The 18,528-nt window shown below is 44.7% G+C and overlaps 2 protein-coding genes across 5 annotated transcripts in view; one reads left to right on the top strand and one right to left on the bottom strand.

The window, feature by feature from the left end:
* Positions 1-18,528, bottom strand: part of DOCK2 (dedicator of cytokinesis 2) — a 411,678-nt gene that overhangs the window by 187,856 nt on the left and 205,294 nt on the right. The gene's annotated exons all lie outside the window — the stretch shown is intronic.
* Positions 1-18,528, top strand: part of INSYN2B (inhibitory synaptic factor family member 2B) — a 115,671-nt gene that overhangs the window by 92,719 nt on the left and 4,424 nt on the right. For all 4 annotated transcript variants that reach the window (XM_047729409.1, XM_047729408.1, XM_047729410.1 and 1 more), the window contains 2 exons: positions 1,049-3,265; positions 4,339-4,413. In XM_047729409.1, the coding sequence (XP_047585365.1) occupies positions 1,938-3,265; positions 4,339-4,413 (1,403 nt within the window). In that variant the 5' untranslated portion in view covers positions 1,049-1,937. The remainder of the gene's footprint in view (positions 1-1,048; positions 3,266-4,338; positions 4,414-18,528) is intronic.

Raw genomic sequence — 18,528 nt, 5'->3', positions numbered from 1 at the left:
ATAGACTGTGTAAGTTCAGACACTAGCTCTATTATTAGCTGTGTGTCCTTGGGCAAGTTACTTAACCTTTCTGGGCCTCAGTTTCAGCTAAAAAAATGGGGATAATGATAGTATCCACTTCTCTAGGGTAGGGAATGAATGAGTTATGGCTTGGAAAGTGCCTAGCACAGCACCTGGCATGCTAGCGAGCACTTCTAAAATGTGAACTGTTATGATTAATGCATGTAAAGTCCTCAGCATGGTAATAAGTATTCAATAAATGGTAACTGTTTTCGCTACAAGGTACATCTTCCGTGGATAATTTTATGCACCTTCATCTCCTGGAAAGCAATTGAAAAATGAAGGGGAAAATCTTGTTCTTAGGTAAATCCTGCAGCCAAAGCAGAGGTAACTCACTGCCCCGTTGCGCTTACCAGGACGTCCTAGGACCCCCTCACCACACCCAGCCCTCCGTGGCTTCCAAGGGATCTGCCTTTTATTCAGCCATCCACTTTCTCAACAGATGCTCGTTATATACCCAAAGTGAGCCTAGAAGCAGGCTGGAAATACCCAAGCAGTTAAAAAAAGAAAAAAGCCTCCTGCCCCTGTCCTACTGAGCCTACAGGTTAGTGGGGAAGCTACACACTAAATAAATGCAGACGAGATGATTCTTTGGGGATGGCTGCAGTTTGTGTAATGAAGGATGTGCAGAGAAGGTACAGGAGGGGTCCTGCTGGGGTCTAGCACTGACGGTGTGTATGAGGGAGGAGTCCTTGGGAAGGTTCCCTGAGGAAGTGGCATATAAGCTGGGACTTCAAAGATGAATGAAAGTTCACTGGGTGATGCCTGGGAGTGGGAGGAGGAAGCAGTCCCAGCAGTCAGGCATTTTGTTTCAAGGTCTTGCAGCTACAATGCGGCTGGCTCACTAAGGCAACAGAAAAAGGGGCATTTCAGCTGACTTACTCCTAGAACAGCCACCCTAATGGACTTGGTCAAGGTGCTGGTATTTGGAGAGAAACCCAGGTCTGAACTGCCTTCTCAGTTGCAATACTTCTCTCTTTCCTTCCAGACACTTCCCACTTGCTGGCGGGACTGCCAGGCCTCAGACTCCTGCCGTGAGGCCAAGTGAGCTCAGTTCTCGCTCAGATTCGTGGACAGCTCAGAGCTGTGGACGGGGTTCACATTGCCTACATGTGAGCTTCAGCCAAGACACTCCAACAGGGATTCTGCCCTCTGAATGCCTTCGGATGCCTCAGTCCTATCCTGGTCACAGCCCACTGGGTTTTGTGATGAACAGGGAAACAGCATGAAAGAAAGCAATGGCCCCAAAGGAGGAACTTGTGATTGACACAAATGGGGATGTTCCCTTAGGGGCATCATGTATCGTCAAAGAATCCAGCCTCCAAGTTACTGATTTCCCCACCAGTTTACATGTTACAGAAAGTAGATGTGCTTAAGTTTCCTACAGTATTACAGTGGAAATTGATGCTTCGGGAAAGGAAGCCGTATGCTCTGGACGTAGCAGGTTTCTTTTGGAATTCACACACTGGGAGTCTGGCGCTATCCCCTAAATGGTACTTTTGTTGTCTTTTTGTTCAAGACAGCAAGCTTCTTCCAGGATCAGAACTGCCTGCCAGCCTCTCTGGATAAACAGCCCACCAGCTCTCTTGGTAGATGAGATGTTTAATGATTAGCCTAACTCATTGTTTATCTAAGTGGCAATTATCACCGTGATGAAATAGTATTTTAACTGCAGGGGAAGCATTACGGATAGCTTCCAAGGAGAATCTACTGGCTGGGAATGGCCAACGGAGCTTCCTATACACGGAGGAGAGGACCACTTCATCCTGGCTGGCAGATCTCTGAGTCTGAGATGCTATCATTAGATGCTGCTCCAAAGACCTAAGGAAATGTGCCCTGGAGAAGTGTATGGTCCCAGTCCTTCTAACTGAGGCTCAATGGCCCAGCAAAATATGAAAGTGCGGCCTGTGCTTCTAAAGCGTAACAGCCTAGAGTCAGTGGAGTTCGTGAAACAACCTCATCATCGCAGGAGCAAATCTCAGCAGGTGCGGTTCAAGGAAGATGGGACCAGTAAGACTCCACCTGGCCTAGCTGAGGTGGATGTGCAAGCTGTGATGGGCAAGACTCAGGCCTCCAGGCACCATCACCTCCCCACCTACTCACTCTCCTTCCCCAGGCCCCAGAAGGCAGGGGGCTTTCAGAACATTGCGATCCAAACCTCCCCCAGTCTCAGGAAGCATTTCCCAGTTTTCAAAAGGAAGAGACTCACAGCCAGCAAGTCCCTGGTAGAAATGCCAACAGCCTCCCAAAGTGCCATCCAGGTCAACGGCAACCTCTCCGAACAGGACATTGTATCCTCAGACCTTGCCTACTTAAGATTGGCTCAGCAACTTGAGGATGGGCCTCAAAGAGTCAAAGTGTCCCACCCGTTTCCTCCTAGAATGTCCAAGGTGCAAAGCAATGGGCCTATTAGCGTATGCTTGGAAGCAGGGACTTGGAAGGTCTCAGAGAAAGCAACTGCTTCCATTCAGGTCCCAGATGACATTTACCACAGTCCTACGTGGGCAGCTAGAAAGTCCACTTTCAGTCCGGACAGGTCAGGTGACCTGAGCAACTCCGTACATCCTTTGGTGGACGTGTGTCCCAGTGATGGGAGAACAGTGCCACTCTCAGATTCAGAAAGATCCCCTCCCTGCTTAAATGCCACCAGCGATGCCAGCCACACGCCAGGCACGGGGAAACTTAAACCTGAATTGCTTTTGCCCAAAGACAACGCTGAGGACAAAGACCTTGGCCCACTGTCATCTCGGTCAAAGGAAACGTGTATTCCGTCACCTCCACGGACTCACAGCTCCCCCTCACCAGGCTCTCGCAGCCAGCCCGCCCATTCGGGAGGGGCTTCAGACTGCTCTTCGTCAAGTAACAATCAGGATCTCCTGTCACTCAAAACTAACGGCGTGTCAATTTCTGCCCCCACGTGTCAGGAACAGACGACAAAGAACCCCACCCAGTCAGACACCATGGAGTTTCAGAATTGTTCGGGGAGCAATCACCTCCCATCTCCTCCTCCAAGAAGGGAGACCAAACTTCAGAGGGACAGAGAGACGGGTGGGATTAATCCAAATCACGTGGCACAGGGGGAGCTCTGTGACCTCCAAGGCCGGCTGCAGTCCGTGGAGGAATCGCTGCACTCGAACCAGGAGAAGATTAAAGTCCTTTTGAATGTAATTCAGGACTTGGAGAAAGCTCGAGCTCTCACAGAAGGGTAAGGTGAAGGTGTTTCTATTGAAAACTACTGGGTTACGTCTTTTGCCAGGACAGGGGCAGAGAGAGCACTGGTTCCTGTTAATATAATGCCTCCAAAGTCTTTGAGGTTCTGTGGTTTCATTCCTTTCTAGGCTTTGGTGGATTTCCATTGCTATTTGTTTTAGTGTCCAGATATCAAGAGCCTGGAGAAAGGGGGGCAGCAAAACAACAGGATCAAAAAGTATTTTTATAAAGAGAGGAGGGGGGGTGGCCAGATAGTAAATGACGGCAGAAGATGAGAACACACGGCTACTTCCCCCATTCCATCCTTCCAGCAAGTTGCTGTATTTGCACAGGATTTTAGTTATCTGTGTGCTTTTTACAAAGAACTTGAGGTTACCGTTGACCTTCCCCCTCCACTGACCACGTGGATGGATTTGGCCAGTCCATCCCTGGTCCACTAAATAGGAACTGAAATGAGATCACAATTCTGCAAAGAGAAAAAGTTACAAAATACTTTCCTGGGTGACTCAGCACCAGTCTGGGGAGGGGTAGGCAGTGGTTTGCTTAGGTGTGGAATGCTTGTCCTTTGAAAAAGTGCCCCCCAAAGCCTGGGAAGAAGGAATGAGTAAAGCTAATCAGCAAAAGGGCAGGAGAAGGAAGAAGTTATTAAGTGGTATTTGCTGATATGAATCAGACCCAACATTGCCTTATAAGAAAGAAGCACTGCGGTGTTAGGGAGAAATGCATTGAACAAAACGGTGTGGGGTTTTAATAATCTCCCTTCTATTTGCAAGGTCCCTCAGTTTCCCTCACTATTGGTGGGGGTAAAAGTAACTGACTCATCTCACCGACTTATTGTCAGCATGAAGAAAACCTCAGATACAAAAGTGCTTAAACATTTATAATGCCCTCTAGAAAAGTGAGGTCCTATTATCATGGGTTTCTTGTTTCTTTATTTGTTATGCAACTCTAGAGCATTGCTACTGATAAGAGGGGTAATGCTATGCTGTAGGAAACCAGTAGCTAGAATGTGTGCATCCCCTGGGGATTTTGTCCATGGACTCATCCAGCAAATGCTCTCTCTCGCAGGCGCAACTTTTATCGAACTGGTCAAGATCTCAACAATTGCAGTACCTGCCAGAACACGGCGTGCATCATATACAGGTACCTGGCCAAAACCAAGGCCTCTGCTGTGGAGCACAGAAGCTGTGGGGGCCACAGAGCCCTCTTGTAAACTCTCTTAGACACAGAAAGCCAAGTGAGAGGCACAAACAGGAAGCCTTTGAATACCTAAAAGCTAAAAATTAAAGCAAAGGTGTTTAACGATGAAATGTTCGTATCTGGTTCCGAGGCGGACATTGCTTTCTTTCTGCACAAGAAGGTCTGTGAGCAAATCCCATCGAATGACCTACCCTTACTGCACGCTGAGTGTTGACATGGCGCTAAGCTCTGCGTGGTGTCTGCATCTCATTTCACAGTTACGCCTTGTGAGGCAGGTGTCCGTGTCCTCAGGGACGCTAAGCCATGTGACCTAGTTTTGCTTTAAACATTTTCAGCTAGCCAGAGAGGTCAGACCCAGGACTCAAATCCAGATCTTTCTGATCCCAAGCCTTGGGACCTCAATCCACCACACCGCCTCTTCCTCAATGCTGCCTCTCACATGCCAAGCGTGTCCTGTGTGTCAAGAACTGTGCTGAGCACTTTGGGTTCATTACTAAGTACATCATTTCCTTCTAGTGGCGGTGGGGGCGGTGTATGGTTGCTACAGTAAAGTAGATTTGTAGAGTGGTAGATGAGAAAAATCACGTGGTAAGTGTGCTAAACGTGAAGTCAAAATCCCCAAGACTGATGCCCATTCAACTGTCTCGGGCTCAGTGGCCTCATCTGTGGAGTGGGGACAATTATCCTTATTACCCATGGCCATGAAGAGCAGATAAGCTCATTTTTGTGAATGCCTTTATAACTGCAAGCCTCTGTACAAATCCAAGGGCTTATTACTGTTATTACTAGAAAGATCATTGCTCCCTTAGCTGGCAGTCCACTTTCAGTAGCGTGGTAGAAAAGTGGTCAAAAGCAGACATTTCAGGTGATGGCATCTAATTTTGTCTGTCTAAAATATACAGTTGAGCTTTCTCTATTACTTTTCTATTTTGGAGAAGAAAGGCAGTGAGAGCCTAAGCAAACTGAAGCCCGATTGTATTGTCTGTGTCTTCTTTTTAAAATCTCTTTCTCTCTAGTGGAATCCTGGGATTTCATCCTAACAAGGGATTGGGAGGTAAAGGGGTGTTGGAAACAGAAGTCAGGAGGCCTCTATACTTAGGGCCTAGGACCTTGGGCATTTTCTCAGTGAAATGTCAACTCCTTATGCTTGGGAGTCACAGGACCATGTCTTTTCATCAAATAACACAAGTTTCAGGACCACTCACAGGAAATGCCCTTTATCTTAGTGTAAAATATCCCCTCAAAAAAGGGAGCCCAGGAAAAGGTTTCTGGTATAGGAGTGTGTAAATAGGCAGTCTTATCAATTGTTTACCTTTTTTACTCTATTTTTTGTATCTCCTATGTTAAGTAAATTTCCTAATCACTATGAGGACAAAAACTATTGAATGTCTAGTCATTTAGGGAGGACAAAAACTATTCATCATAAACAAGAAGAATGATTTTTAATGAACTTCCATTTAAATTTTGGATAATTTATTTTTTTCAGCATGGAATGCTATATTTTCTACCATCTTAGGATGACTTTTTATTTAGCTCTCTAAGTGAAAAGGAGAAGTAGTTATTTCCCAATCTACTGTGAGTGTCATGGCCTGGTCTTGAGCAAATCATTTCTGGCCTCTGAGTTTCCTCATGTGAAAAATGAGGGCTTTTAATTAGATGGTCCCTATGGTCCCTTTCAGTCCTGACATTCTGATGTTTTATGCTGAATTCAAAGTGGCAATATTTGGCTAAACTATGACCTTCCAACAAGTCTGAGAATGTTTGCATTTTTCTAGTATGTACTTCAAACATCCCAAGCAAACATTCTAAATTAAGTTACACCCCTTCACAGATTAGCAAACCTTCACACATACACATCACTTCCTAGTTTTCCAAGAACAGCCACTGAATGCCTCCATCCCTTATTACCATTCAAAACCAGACTGCTCTCCCAGACAGTATCTACAACCTTGTATCTAAGCCATTGCAAAGGAACGGACAATTAATTTGATGAAAGCAAAGAGATCAGAACAACATCCCCGTCAGAGTAACAGTGGGAGGATGAGAGTTGTCATTTTTTTTTTTTTTAACATTTCAAATGACTTCAAACCTTGTGTTGTGTCCTGGAAAGTCAGATCTTACAAACTGATGAATAAGTGATGTGAAATCCTCATCCTCAGGCCTTGTTAAGCTTCAGTCTCTCTCCCTGATGATGGATGGGCCCAGTCCCCGTCACTGTACATAAAGCACATGGGCGCCTGATAGTTGCCTGCTGGCTCTTCTTCTGTGGAGATGTTGCTGTTAAGTTAGCAACACATAAGGTTTTCCAAATGGTCTCATTAGCCAAAGGCTATGGCTATGCCAGTCGCTTCCATCAAGACATGTGAGATCATTGGTTCTATCCAACTCATTTTCCCTGCTCCAAGAACAGCCCTCTGGGTGCCCTGACCCCATGCCTCCTTGACTTTCTTCTTACTGTGGATCGTTCTGGCAGATTCTACCTCACCAAGGAGAAGAGCACTAATACAAATGCCTACAGATTCCATGCATAGCTCTTAGGAGATCTCAGGGACTTCCTTACAGCAGGGAGGATGGGCTCCTTGGAATTGTGACTACAGAAGGTACCAAGGGAAGAGTGTGGGAATCGACTCTATACCGTAAGCTGGTTCCAGGCTGTTTTAGTCCCCAGTCATTCTCCTCACCTTTCTTTAGTGTTAATCCTAGGACAAGTTACTCAAAGGATTGGGTGAATGCCACCTGTGGTACCAACATTAAGTAACAGTGAATTACATGATGAGAAGGTTGTCCTTTTTTCCAAATTTATTTCAATTCCTCTGATTATCTAACAGGGGAAATCTGAGTTTGGTACTAGAGTATCTTCAAAGCCTTCTAATGCTTATTACACTTCTTTGCCAAGAGAGAGCTGCTCTCAGGTTCATAGCCATAGACAAGCAGTGGTATCTAACCAGAGGGTAACTGTTTTAAATTTTTTACTGAAGTTTTTAACTTTGAAAACTAGTCCCTCTATATATTCATTGTAGGTGATGTGGATCTTCACTTTCAAAAGAGGTATTACTTGCTTTGGATAAGTGTTCAGGTTTAAAAGTGAATTGATTCAGAGAGAGAAAAAAAAGTAAGTAAATGTGCAGATGGTGTGGGGAGTTTCACAAAGACCTGGAAGGTGGTGAATGAACCATGAAGCTTGGAAAGAGCTATCCTAAGGAATAAGCTCTCTTTCCTCTTCTCAAGGCCCTGGGGTCCCTCCATGCCACATCCCTCCTCCATCCCTCACCCCTTCTCTGCTTTTCCAGCACTTTGTCTTCACTCTAAAAAAAAATAAATAATCACAGAGTCTCTTTGGAGGTCTTTGGCTACACAAATCATCCATTTATTTTCTGGACATAAATCCCAGAAAAAGTCTGCTTGGTCTAAGTTGTAAAATGCCTCAGATGTTGTAGGGAAAAGAATAGAAGTCTTTCTTATAATCCCATCTAAGTGTGTTGCTTAGGAAATGCAAAGAGCAAGCTGCAAACTTACCATCTGAAATAGGTGAAGGGAGAGGTTGGCCATGGAAGGTTTGAAAGATTCTAGAGAGGAGAGAGCAGCAAAAGAGCTGTTGTGTGTCAGGGAGGTTTGAGGGGGAGGGGATCTATCTGAACAGCTGTCTCCTGCCAGCTCTTCTCAGCCTTAGCCTCTTTTCATGGTTCCCACTGCATTCATGGATTTTAAATTTATTTCTGTGATACCACCCTCCCCTATCTTTTTCATGAGATTGTTCTCTCTGTTTACCTATAAATATTTCCATATGGATATCTCAAAGCCACCTCAAATTCACCATTTATCAAAACACAGGCTGTATTTTCTTCTTATTATTTCTGATGTTCTCAACACCATTAACCATGACACCATAAACCTTAGTTCCCACTGCCTCACTCTTCTCCTTCATAGCACACATCAAAGTAGCTACTAACTCTACTTACTAAATCCATCCCCTAAGCTTCATCACCTCTGTCTCTGGTCAGTCAAGGCCCTCACTGTTTGTCACTAGAACACGGCCTTATCTTTTTGCCATAGGTCCCTTTTGCCCCATCCCAGGGAATCCTCCACACAGATTGCTAAATTACCTGAAAAGTAAAATCTTAACATGTCACTCTCCTGCTAAACAACTTTATCCTAGTTTCTGTGGCTGCATTTAGCTCATTTTTCAGGGTCCTTTGAATGTGATACTAACCTTCTCACCTTCTGGGTCTCCCATTTCTCCTCAGCCACAGGAACTCTGGCTAGTTTCAAATACTGTGTTCTATCATGCCTTGGTTCCTTTGCATTAGCTCCCTCATTTCCTGGAATGCCTTTTCTGCTCTGCCTTGTCCGGAAATTTCATCTTGCAGCTTAAAAGCCCGTTCCTCTAGATAACCTTACATTACTTCCTGTGGGGAACCCCATGGCATGCATGTTCTTCTGCCGTACTGTTCATCCTATTGCATTGTAATGTAATGTTGATGAGTTTCTTTCCTTCAGCCAACGGCTAATATCTCGAAGTGGTGGGCAGTGTCTGGTACATAGTTGGTGCTCTGTAGATATTTGTCAAAAAAGGAAATGGCTACATTGTCTGGGGCAAGGGTTGGAGACAGTGATTTAGATTGCCCAAAAGTACAACCATTGTTACCATTTGTGTGTGCCACTACTCTTGGGTAGGGAAGAGGAGGGTCTTAATTAATCAAATGTTCTTATTGGGGAAGAAAGGCAGCAGATCCTCAGCAGATGTTTTTGAACTGAATCAAGCAACAACTAAATGTAGTACAGAGATTGTCAATTTTCAAATACCTGGAATGCTACATATTCTCCACAAGATGGAAGGTCATCACACCCTCCTTAGATGACTCAGAGAGCTTACTGCAGTTTCACAGGACGTTGAGATCCTCACTCATCATGGCCATCCAACATTATTGCCCAGTACTTCTGTACCGGCTGTGGTTGGAAAGGCAAAGATTGGTCTGTGGCAAACCACGAATTCCCTCCATGCTCAAATAAATATCTCCCTTCTACGGTATCCAAACTGCCCCAGTGATCTCTTTGGGAGAAGGGTTTAAGATATTAGATCTATAGTCTCTCTTGGTAAAATATCAAAACCCAGAGTAGAAATAACGGCCCTGTAAGATGTCCCTATCCTAATTCCTGGACATGTGAATATGTTACCTTACCTGGCAAAAGGGACTTTGCAGATGTGGTTAAGGATCTTGGGATGGGATAAATATCCTGGATTGTCCAGGTGGGCTCAATTTAATCATAAGGATCCCTACAAAGGGAAGAGGGAGTCAGGAGACACAGAGTCAGAGAAGGAGATATGACAACAGAAGCAGAGGTTCAAGAGAGGAAATCACAAGCAAAAATTGTGGACAGCCTCTAGTGGAAAAAATCAAAGGACAGATTCTCTCACAGAGCCTCCAGAAGAACACAGTTCTGCTGACACCATGATTTACAGTTCTGGAGGACTTCTGATCTCCAGAGTTCTAAGAGTACCATTTGTGTTGTTTGAAACCACTAAATTCGTGATGATTTTTTTTTTTCAGCAGCAATAATAATACAACCAAATTAAACTCTCATGATTCATAAACAAATCACATCTAATGGGAGTTCAGTTTATTTGCCCTTTTTTTGATGATTTTTATAATTACAGCAGCTAGCTGACAAGAGATCTGTTGGGAAGAAAATTGGGGGAAAGAAATAAGACAGTGTCTATTATTACTGGTCATTATAAATACCTTTTGTTCCCACATTTAATCCTCACCACCATGTGACAGGGATAAAAAATACTCCCATTTTGCAGATGAGGCTCAAGTACTTACACAATACTCAGATGAGACAATTGGGACTGAGAGAGTAAGGCACATGCACAGTTACTCTGAAGCTAGTAAGTGGCCATGACAAGACTGAGACTCACTTTTAGGGCCTGCTAGTTAGATTCCATAGCATGCTGCCTTTAGAGGACAGACCTGTTTGAGGGGTGTCAGCAGTATGTTACATGGCCAAGTTCCCCTCAGCCAAGGGCATCATGAGAGCTTTTGTTTTAGATGCAGGCTTTAAGTAATGTTCTCAAAGGGTAATCATGGAGCACCAGCATAGGAGACTCCTGGGTATCCGAATACTGGTTGCTGGCCTTGACCCCTAACCTGCTCGAGCAGGAGGTGGGGTAAAGGATGGCAGGAGTCTGTAGTTGCAGCAAGTGCCTTGAGAAGTTCTGATCCCAATAAAGCTTAAGAGACAATTCAATTAGGTAAAATCAGGATTTTCGTTTTAAAAGGTTTTATTTATTTGAGAGAGAGCGAGCAAGGGAGGGAGCGTGTGCACTTGAAGAGAAAGTATAAGCAGTGGAGAGAGAGAAGCAGGCTCCCCATCGAGCAAGGAGACCAATGTGGGGCTCAGTCCCAGGGCCCTGGGATCATGACCTGAGCCACTTAACCAGCTGAGCCACCCAGATACCCCAAAAATCAGGGTCTTGAAAGAAGATGCAGTTGATTTACTGGAAACTTTTGTGACAACCAACCTACATGCCCATGAAAAGAAAATTCTTGCTAATAAAATAGCCCAGCAAATAGCTTTTGTTTTAAATGCATCATTGGAAAGATGTTTACTTTTCTACTAATTGTAGGGTTAGGCAGTCATATACAGACCTAACTCAGGGGTGCAGATGAGAGTGGATGCAACGGGAAAGGAAGTGGAGGTCAGGGGGCTTGCTCAGATAGTAATTTTTGAGGCCTCCTATTTCCAAAGAGAAGAGAAAATGAGTCTCTGTCAGTCCACTTTGGGGCCCAGGCTTGCATTATGCATTATGTAGGGCATTCACTTGCAGTGGCTCCTTCCTGCCACGTCTCCCAGTTGCTTAGGCCTCATCTGAGAGCAGAACAGAATGGCAATCCCTGCTGACATTGCTCCTCCAATTAAGGTTAAGATCATTTAAAGCCCAATGTTGCTCCCAAACTAAGCCCAGATGCTAGGAGCTATCCTCTGGCGAGTCCTGGAGGTATCATAAATACCAGATAGGGTGGGTATGCAAGGCGCTGGCCCGCACCAGCTCCCCGACTTAGAGAGGTGTAGTCACCGCATGCTCCGGAACCAGGTAATATGCATGACCCCGAATGCCAGGCGCCTCCACCACCATCCTCTCATTCCCTCAAGCTCCACAGACCACGGGCTGCCTTTTCACCATTCCCGATTCCTCCACCGTTACAACTCCTTCTGACCAGACAGAGAAGTTAAGGATATTCCAAAGATTTGCTGCAAGGGCCTCCCTTTGTATTCCCATTGTTCCCAATGTCACTCCCTCGCAGTTTAGATATTCAGAACTCATCAGAAGGAGCCTCTCCAGAACACAGGCCAAAGCCTTACAGCTGCATGCCCTGCCGGAGGAAAGCCAAGCCGGCCCCTTCCTGGGGAAAGAGGCTCTGGAGACTTACATGAGCCACCTAGGGCCACACGGTCAGTGGCGCCGAGTGTCTCCCTTGAGTTTCCTTCTGTGGTGAAGCTTTCCGACCCCTGGGGCTTGGCCTTCCCTTCCACTTACAACTATTACCTAACTAGAGAAAAAGGCATTATCTTACTAGAAATGCAATATGCGCCCGGGCCTGTGGGTTTAGTAACCCACTTTCCACCTAAATTATTTAGTATTTTCCTTTTGTCTGCTTCTGATGCTCTGCCAGCGTGGAGCTGGGTGGACTGTGCGAGCTTCGCTTTCCAGCCGTAGTCCTCCCTCTGGCCAGCAATGAAGTCCGCGGTGAAAAATAATTATAAATTACACAGCATGTCTGTTCTTTCTAGTAATCACAGGGGTGTTTGCAGCCCTCGCCAAATTTCAATACGGACTGAACAGCATTTATTCCAGATGCTGGAACAAGGACATTAGGGCAACACCACCCAGCATCCCCCAACAAGTGCCACCAAACATGGCTCAGCTCTCTCTTTTTAGGAAGCAGACATAGAGTTCGGAGCACATGTGGCAATTTCTCAGAGCTCCGACAGGTTGATCCCCAAGACATTTGCTTATAGCCCCTATTTCTCTCAGTAGCTTTGTCCCTTTCTTCTTCTCCTTAGAATGCAAGGAGAAAGTAGGATTTATAGCATCAGCAATTTATCTGAAATAAAAATGAAACCTATTTTAATGCATTAATAGCTAAAGAGGCTGAAACATACTACAAATATAAAATCAATCAAGTTTAGAATTTCACAGGAATAACAAATGGATGGCTATTGGCACAGAGGACACGGTTGACCACAGAATGACCCAATCTTTATTTCTCTGTAAAGTTAATGTAACAATCATTACCGTGTATTGAACCAGGCATGGTGCCAAGAGCTTTGCTAAACACTGTACATGTATCCTCTCACTTTGGACTCCCAACAATCTTAAAATGGGGGTCTGGTTGTTGTAATCACTCTGCAGATGAGGAATCCAAGGCTCAAGAGGGGTTACATGAACAACTTGTCCAAAATTCAATGCAGCCAGAGCGCAAACCGATCCTGCTTTCAGGAGATTTTCTTGCCCCTGCCCCTCTTACTCTGACCTTGCAGAATCAATGAATATACATGTTAAAGTTCTCTGAGATGACCTGCCACTTCTGAAGGCCAAACCCAAAGACCTTCTTGACACAGAGCCACAGAAGGCTGGGCACAGATTTCTTTCACAGACAGGGATCAGCAGTGAAGATTTCTGCAGCTTGGTCCTACTTACTTATGTACTGAGAAGGGAACCTACAATTCTCTGAGGACTCATCAGCAGACAGAGGACCTAGGAGAAGGGGTACACTTGCCAACTTAAAATGGCTGCAAGTTGTAAAGCTTAAAATTATACCCTATAAATAATGAGCAATCTGGTCATTAGAAGAAAGCATTCGGAACAAAATCCCTTCCAGGCTTGGGGGAAAAGAAAACAAACTAACGAAAGCTCCTACTTTCCCAGACTGTAATTCTCCCCCAGAGACACTTTCCAAAATGGCGTGATTTATCCAAGTGGAGAGGAACCAAACTACCTTCGTTGATTCCATTGATTCTTATGGCTAATTCTCTAAAAAAGAAAGTTGCAGGCAGTAATAAATCTGTGGTGCACCCTCTGTTCTATGGTAAGAGGGGTCACAGAAGCACTCCGACAGAGATGATGAAGGGATAGAGAGGGGTTTGGGAGATGTTTTGTCTTCAGAGAGATGCTGTGGATCACGAATTTCTCAGCCAACTTGCCTGGAGTTATGGTTTATGGCAGTGGCTTGTCACCACTTTTCTTTATAAAAGAGCAAGACTCACCTGCTAAGAAGAAAGTGCAGAGAGACAACCACAGACCTCAGCAACCTACAGCAGACCCAAGACTGCTGAGTCCATTTATGACCTTGAGTAACCTTCCTCTTAGAGGCAGTGCCCACATCCTCTGGAAAAACAGCCTTATGGGCAGAACTGCCCTGCAAGCTAGAAACACTGTTTTGAAGTGGGTTGGTTAGCTGGGTCAGAAAGTGTCATCATGTGCCACAGCTGCAGGTTTGGTCCAGTTCCACAGGGGGTTGTGAGGTCTTTAAGGTGCACCAGGCCTTGATCAGCACTGCCTCACAACACATACCCCATACACATTTGGCACCTAGGATCTCACACAAATAGAGACTACTATGCTCTTTCGGCACGGAATACCTCAGTATACAAGCTTTGAAGCTGGACAGTATAGGCGCAGATCCTGGCCCTGTCGCTTACTAGTGTGTGCTCTTGGCAGAATATTTACCTCCCCTCGCCTCAGTTTCCTCATGTGTAAAATGAAGTTAGCATCTATCTCAAGGGGCTATGAAAATTACACAAGACACGTGAGAATTATTGAACTTGTAGTATAGTATTCACAATACAGATGACTCTTCATAAATGAGAGGAGTGGTAGTTCTCCCTGTCTTCCTGCCACCCCTCCACTCTCTCCACTTCCTCCTCCTGCCCACCTTCCTACTTCTCCTCATTCCTGTTACTATTATTCACTTAAATACCATATGTCCTCACCTAACACGCTGCAGGTGTTCTCATTCTTTCTTTCTTCTTAGAATAAGACCCCCCCCCCCAATAATAGCCAAGCCCTGGAATAAAACAATTGATCTCTCTTTAGGAAAAACAAAGGACAGGGAGTCAGGAAACCAGGCTTAGATTCTGATCATAACTCATGGTGGGACTTTCCTTTGCCAAACCCTTTGTCAGTTAAATGGGGATAATAATCTTCCCATCTTCCTGGGCTATTATAAGGGTAAAAGAAAAACACAGATCTGAAAAGGTTTGTGATATAAAAGCACTATATAAATGTAAGAGGTTTCTACTGTTTGTTTCTACATAAACTTTTATCTCCTTTTGGCTCACCGCACTTCAGTTGTCCCAGCCATGATACTGCATCCACAACCTGGCTCTGTTGTTTGGTTATATTCTCATGTATTTACCTACTTTTTCTTCTTACTATTTCTTCTTCCAGACAAGCCACAACTTAGGCTTCTCTCTCCTTCCAATTACCTAGAAAAACATCCTTCTACTTTTCAACTAGCATGATGGCTGAAGCATTGATCTATCAGCTAGATTAGTGAGGTGCCCTCAAGAAGAAAACCTGAGAGCTCTCTTCCATTCCTCCTTTCCACACAGCTCACTTTATAAGTGCGGTGTGGTGCCATGCACAGGCATTGTAGGCAGAAAGGCCTCTAAGGCTCCCCAGTGAACTGGGCACCCCTGAACCAGGGGTTAGGTACTCCATCCATCTTCAGAGGACTAACCTCACAAACCTTGAGTGCTCTGGACTATCTCAATGGTCCCAGGCTTGAATCACACACTATAATAAATTCTTGGCCACCAGAGCTCTGCACAAGCCAAGCACTCAACACTTCTGTCCTCCCTATGGAATATAAGTGTCAGAAAATGGTAAGGGTGTCAGGGTAGGAAGATTAAGAGGAAGAAAACAAGTGGAGATGAGGTTGGGAGAGTTACTGGTGTTGTACCTTGATACCAAGCCCAAGGCAAACAATCATTCTCCAGAATCTATAAAGAAACCTTTGTTAAGAGTTTATTTGAATTCTTACCAAGTAGGCAGCTTATTCCTTTTCAAGAGGGTGCTGAATTGGCGTAGGATGGCTAAGTAGGAAGTTGAGTGGTATCTCCTCTTCTCTACCCAGCCTCAAAATGAAAACAGATGAGAGAGGGCACTACCCCCTGCCTATTTATAAGGCAGCTGCTACCAAAACAAAACATACTTCCTGTCCTCCCCCACCAAACTAAACAGTAGTTTGTCAAATGGAGGAATAAGAAGAAAAGTGACAATTTTCCTTTATTTTAATAAATTGCTTTGGCCTTAAAAACATTAATCAATTTCTTTCTAAAGTATACATGTTTCCCTATACTCTGCTATTTGTCTGGCCTTGAAAAGAAAGTCACTTTCAATCCCCTTTAAATTGTCAAGACCAGGGGGGACAGTTATAGGAGGGAGGTGGGGAGCTCCCTGAGCTCTAATGATTATAATGGAAACCTGTGGTGTTTCCATAGAAACATAAAGAGTGTATTCTTCCCTGAACGTATATGGAGGGGAAGAGTGAAGAGTTCCTGACAAGGTGTACAATTACTGAAGAGCTAAAGGTATGAGTGGAGAGGTAAGGCATTCAGTCCCTAAGATAGGAAGACAAGAGACTTAGTGAAGAGTGGAGGGGGCAGACACCATATCCTACGTGAGGACATTTCACCTGTTATTGTGTCCCATCTGCACAAATACCCAGTGAGGTGGCTTTATAATCCCCGCTTTCAACTGAGTCTCAGAAAGAGTAGCAACTTGCCCAGGGTCACCCAGCCAGTAAGTGGTATTCTCAGTTCAAACCCAGGAGTGTTCCACTTAAGAGTCCCTGTTCTATTCTCTATATTGGGCTGAACTTTAAGTTGTGATGATGAGACAGAGTTAACATTCTGTCTCCTGGCTCTTCTCCCTCCAGGCATGCCAGTTCTATACATATTCTGGAATTCCCCAGAGCATTATTTTTTCTAACTGGTATTGGGACACTATTGTGAATCTTAACAAACTCAAGGGGTGTGTGTTGTCATTTGTTTGTTTGAATGGTGAAGTCAGAGAAAAGTTACATATAAGGAAAAGAAGGAGGTCAGTTTATGTGTATGCTCATATAATTTGGTAGAGATGTGTGTATGAACAGGTGGTAGGTAGGGGTAGTTGAGATAAATGCAAAGCAATTTGCAAAACAATTGTTAGTTTTATCATCTATCTAATGTGCTGGGATCTAAGATCTATGAGAGCAGTATCCATATCTGTCTATCTTACTGTTAGCCCTGCAGCTGAGCACAGTGTCAGGCCCAGAGCAGCAAATGGCTGGTTAGCCAGCTGGCCAGCTGGCTGGATGACTAGATGATGGGTAGGATGAATGGATGGATGGATGGATGGATGGATGGATGGATGGATGGATAATTGGTTGGATAAATGGATGGTTGGTTGGTTGGCTGTCTGGCTGATTGGATAGATGGATAAACTATCCCTTATCAGAAAGCACAGGAAATTCTGAGAATGAGCAGGAGGTACCCACTCTTTTGGGCTCTATATGGTGTTCTAGGATGGAAGACAGAAGGCTAGGAATATTTCAGGAGGTAGCAGAACTGTGAATGTGTATGTGCCCTATCTGTGAACTAGTGCTAGTGGGGTTAAGAATCAGAATTTGCAACTTGCTGCTTTAAATGTTTCCCTTGAAGCAATGCAGAGGTTGTTGGAGATCAATTCTTTCCCAGCCTCTGAATCCATCTCTTTAAGTTTCTACTGGGGAGAGTGAGGTACAGGTAATGCAGACAAAAATTCACCCCATGACCAGAGACAAATAGGAGTGCAGTGCTGGATAATGCATCCTGGAAGTGAAAGCCTCGATGTTTGAGTTTGTGGATGTCTCTGTTCAATGACCTGGCAAATCCTCAGCTTTGGCTAAAATGCCCCTAATTGCTTTTGATGTGGACTGATGTTACTGAAGACATAGAGCCACTGGACTACCAGTACCAGGAAGCCAGAAATAATGTCTGTCTGTCTACCATTCCTTCCCTAGTGCCTAGCATAGGGTCTGGCACATGGGTGATACTCAATAAATATTTGTTGAATGACTGGCTGAATACTTGGTGCCTTGCTCTGAGCTGGGTGTTATACATGCATAACCTTTAAACTTCACGGAAATCCTATGAGTAGGTACCATGCTCATTTTGCAGATGAGGACCCTGTGGCTTAAAAAAAAATGAGAAATGACTTCCTCAAGATCTCACAGCTAATCAGTTGTGGAGCTTTGCTTTGAAAAACAGGGGCGCCTGGGTCGCTCAGTGGGTTAAAGCCTCCGCTTTCAGCTCAGGTCATGATCCCAGGGTCCTGGGATCGAGCCTCGTGATGGGTTCTCAACGCTCCACAGGGAGTCTGCTTCCTCTTCTCTCTCTCTGCCTGCCTCTCTGCTTACTTGTGATCTCTCTCTGTCAAATAAATAAAATCTTAAAAAAATTTGAAAAACACAGCCATTATAGGTCATCCAGCCAGGAGTATGTCTCTATAGAAGAGACCAGGGAGGGATGGAAAAAGAGAGGATAACACCAAGGAGAAGAAAATCTGGGTGAAGCTTATGAAAAATGCAGAAACAAAATAATCAGAAACATCTTCCTAATACTCCCTAAGCACTGACACCCCATCAGTCTGGCTACAAAACATGCTGTCTGGCTCTTCTGACTTTTCAGCTTCTTCCAGCTTGGAATGCCCATTTGGGGGCTTCAGTAGTCATGTGTGACAATCATGATTTGCCTTTCCAGCAGCACCTACTCTGAAACTGGGTCTCTTGTGATGTGACATGGAGATAGTAGATCAGGACAAGGGTCCCTTTAACGATAGCTCCTTTTTATCCCTGGCTGGGTAGAAAAACTTCGGACTGTCATGGCCACATCACAGACCAATGTGGGGGTCTTCTGTCTTCTATATGAAACATTTCAATTCTCTCCTTGCCAAGCAAAGAGAATACACTGTTTCTGTGACTCTGCATTTCCTCCACTTTCCACTCTCCTACAGTGGTTACTCATCTTGGG

The sequence above is a fragment of the Lutra lutra genome, chromosome 5 (genome assembly GCF_902655055.1).
Source record: "Lutra lutra chromosome 5, mLutLut1.2, whole genome shotgun sequence".
Lineage (NCBI taxonomy): Eukaryota > Metazoa > Chordata > Mammalia > Carnivora > Mustelidae > Lutra > Lutra lutra.
Note: the sequence above shows the minus strand (reverse complement) of the source record. Positions and strands in the feature narration are given on the sequence as shown.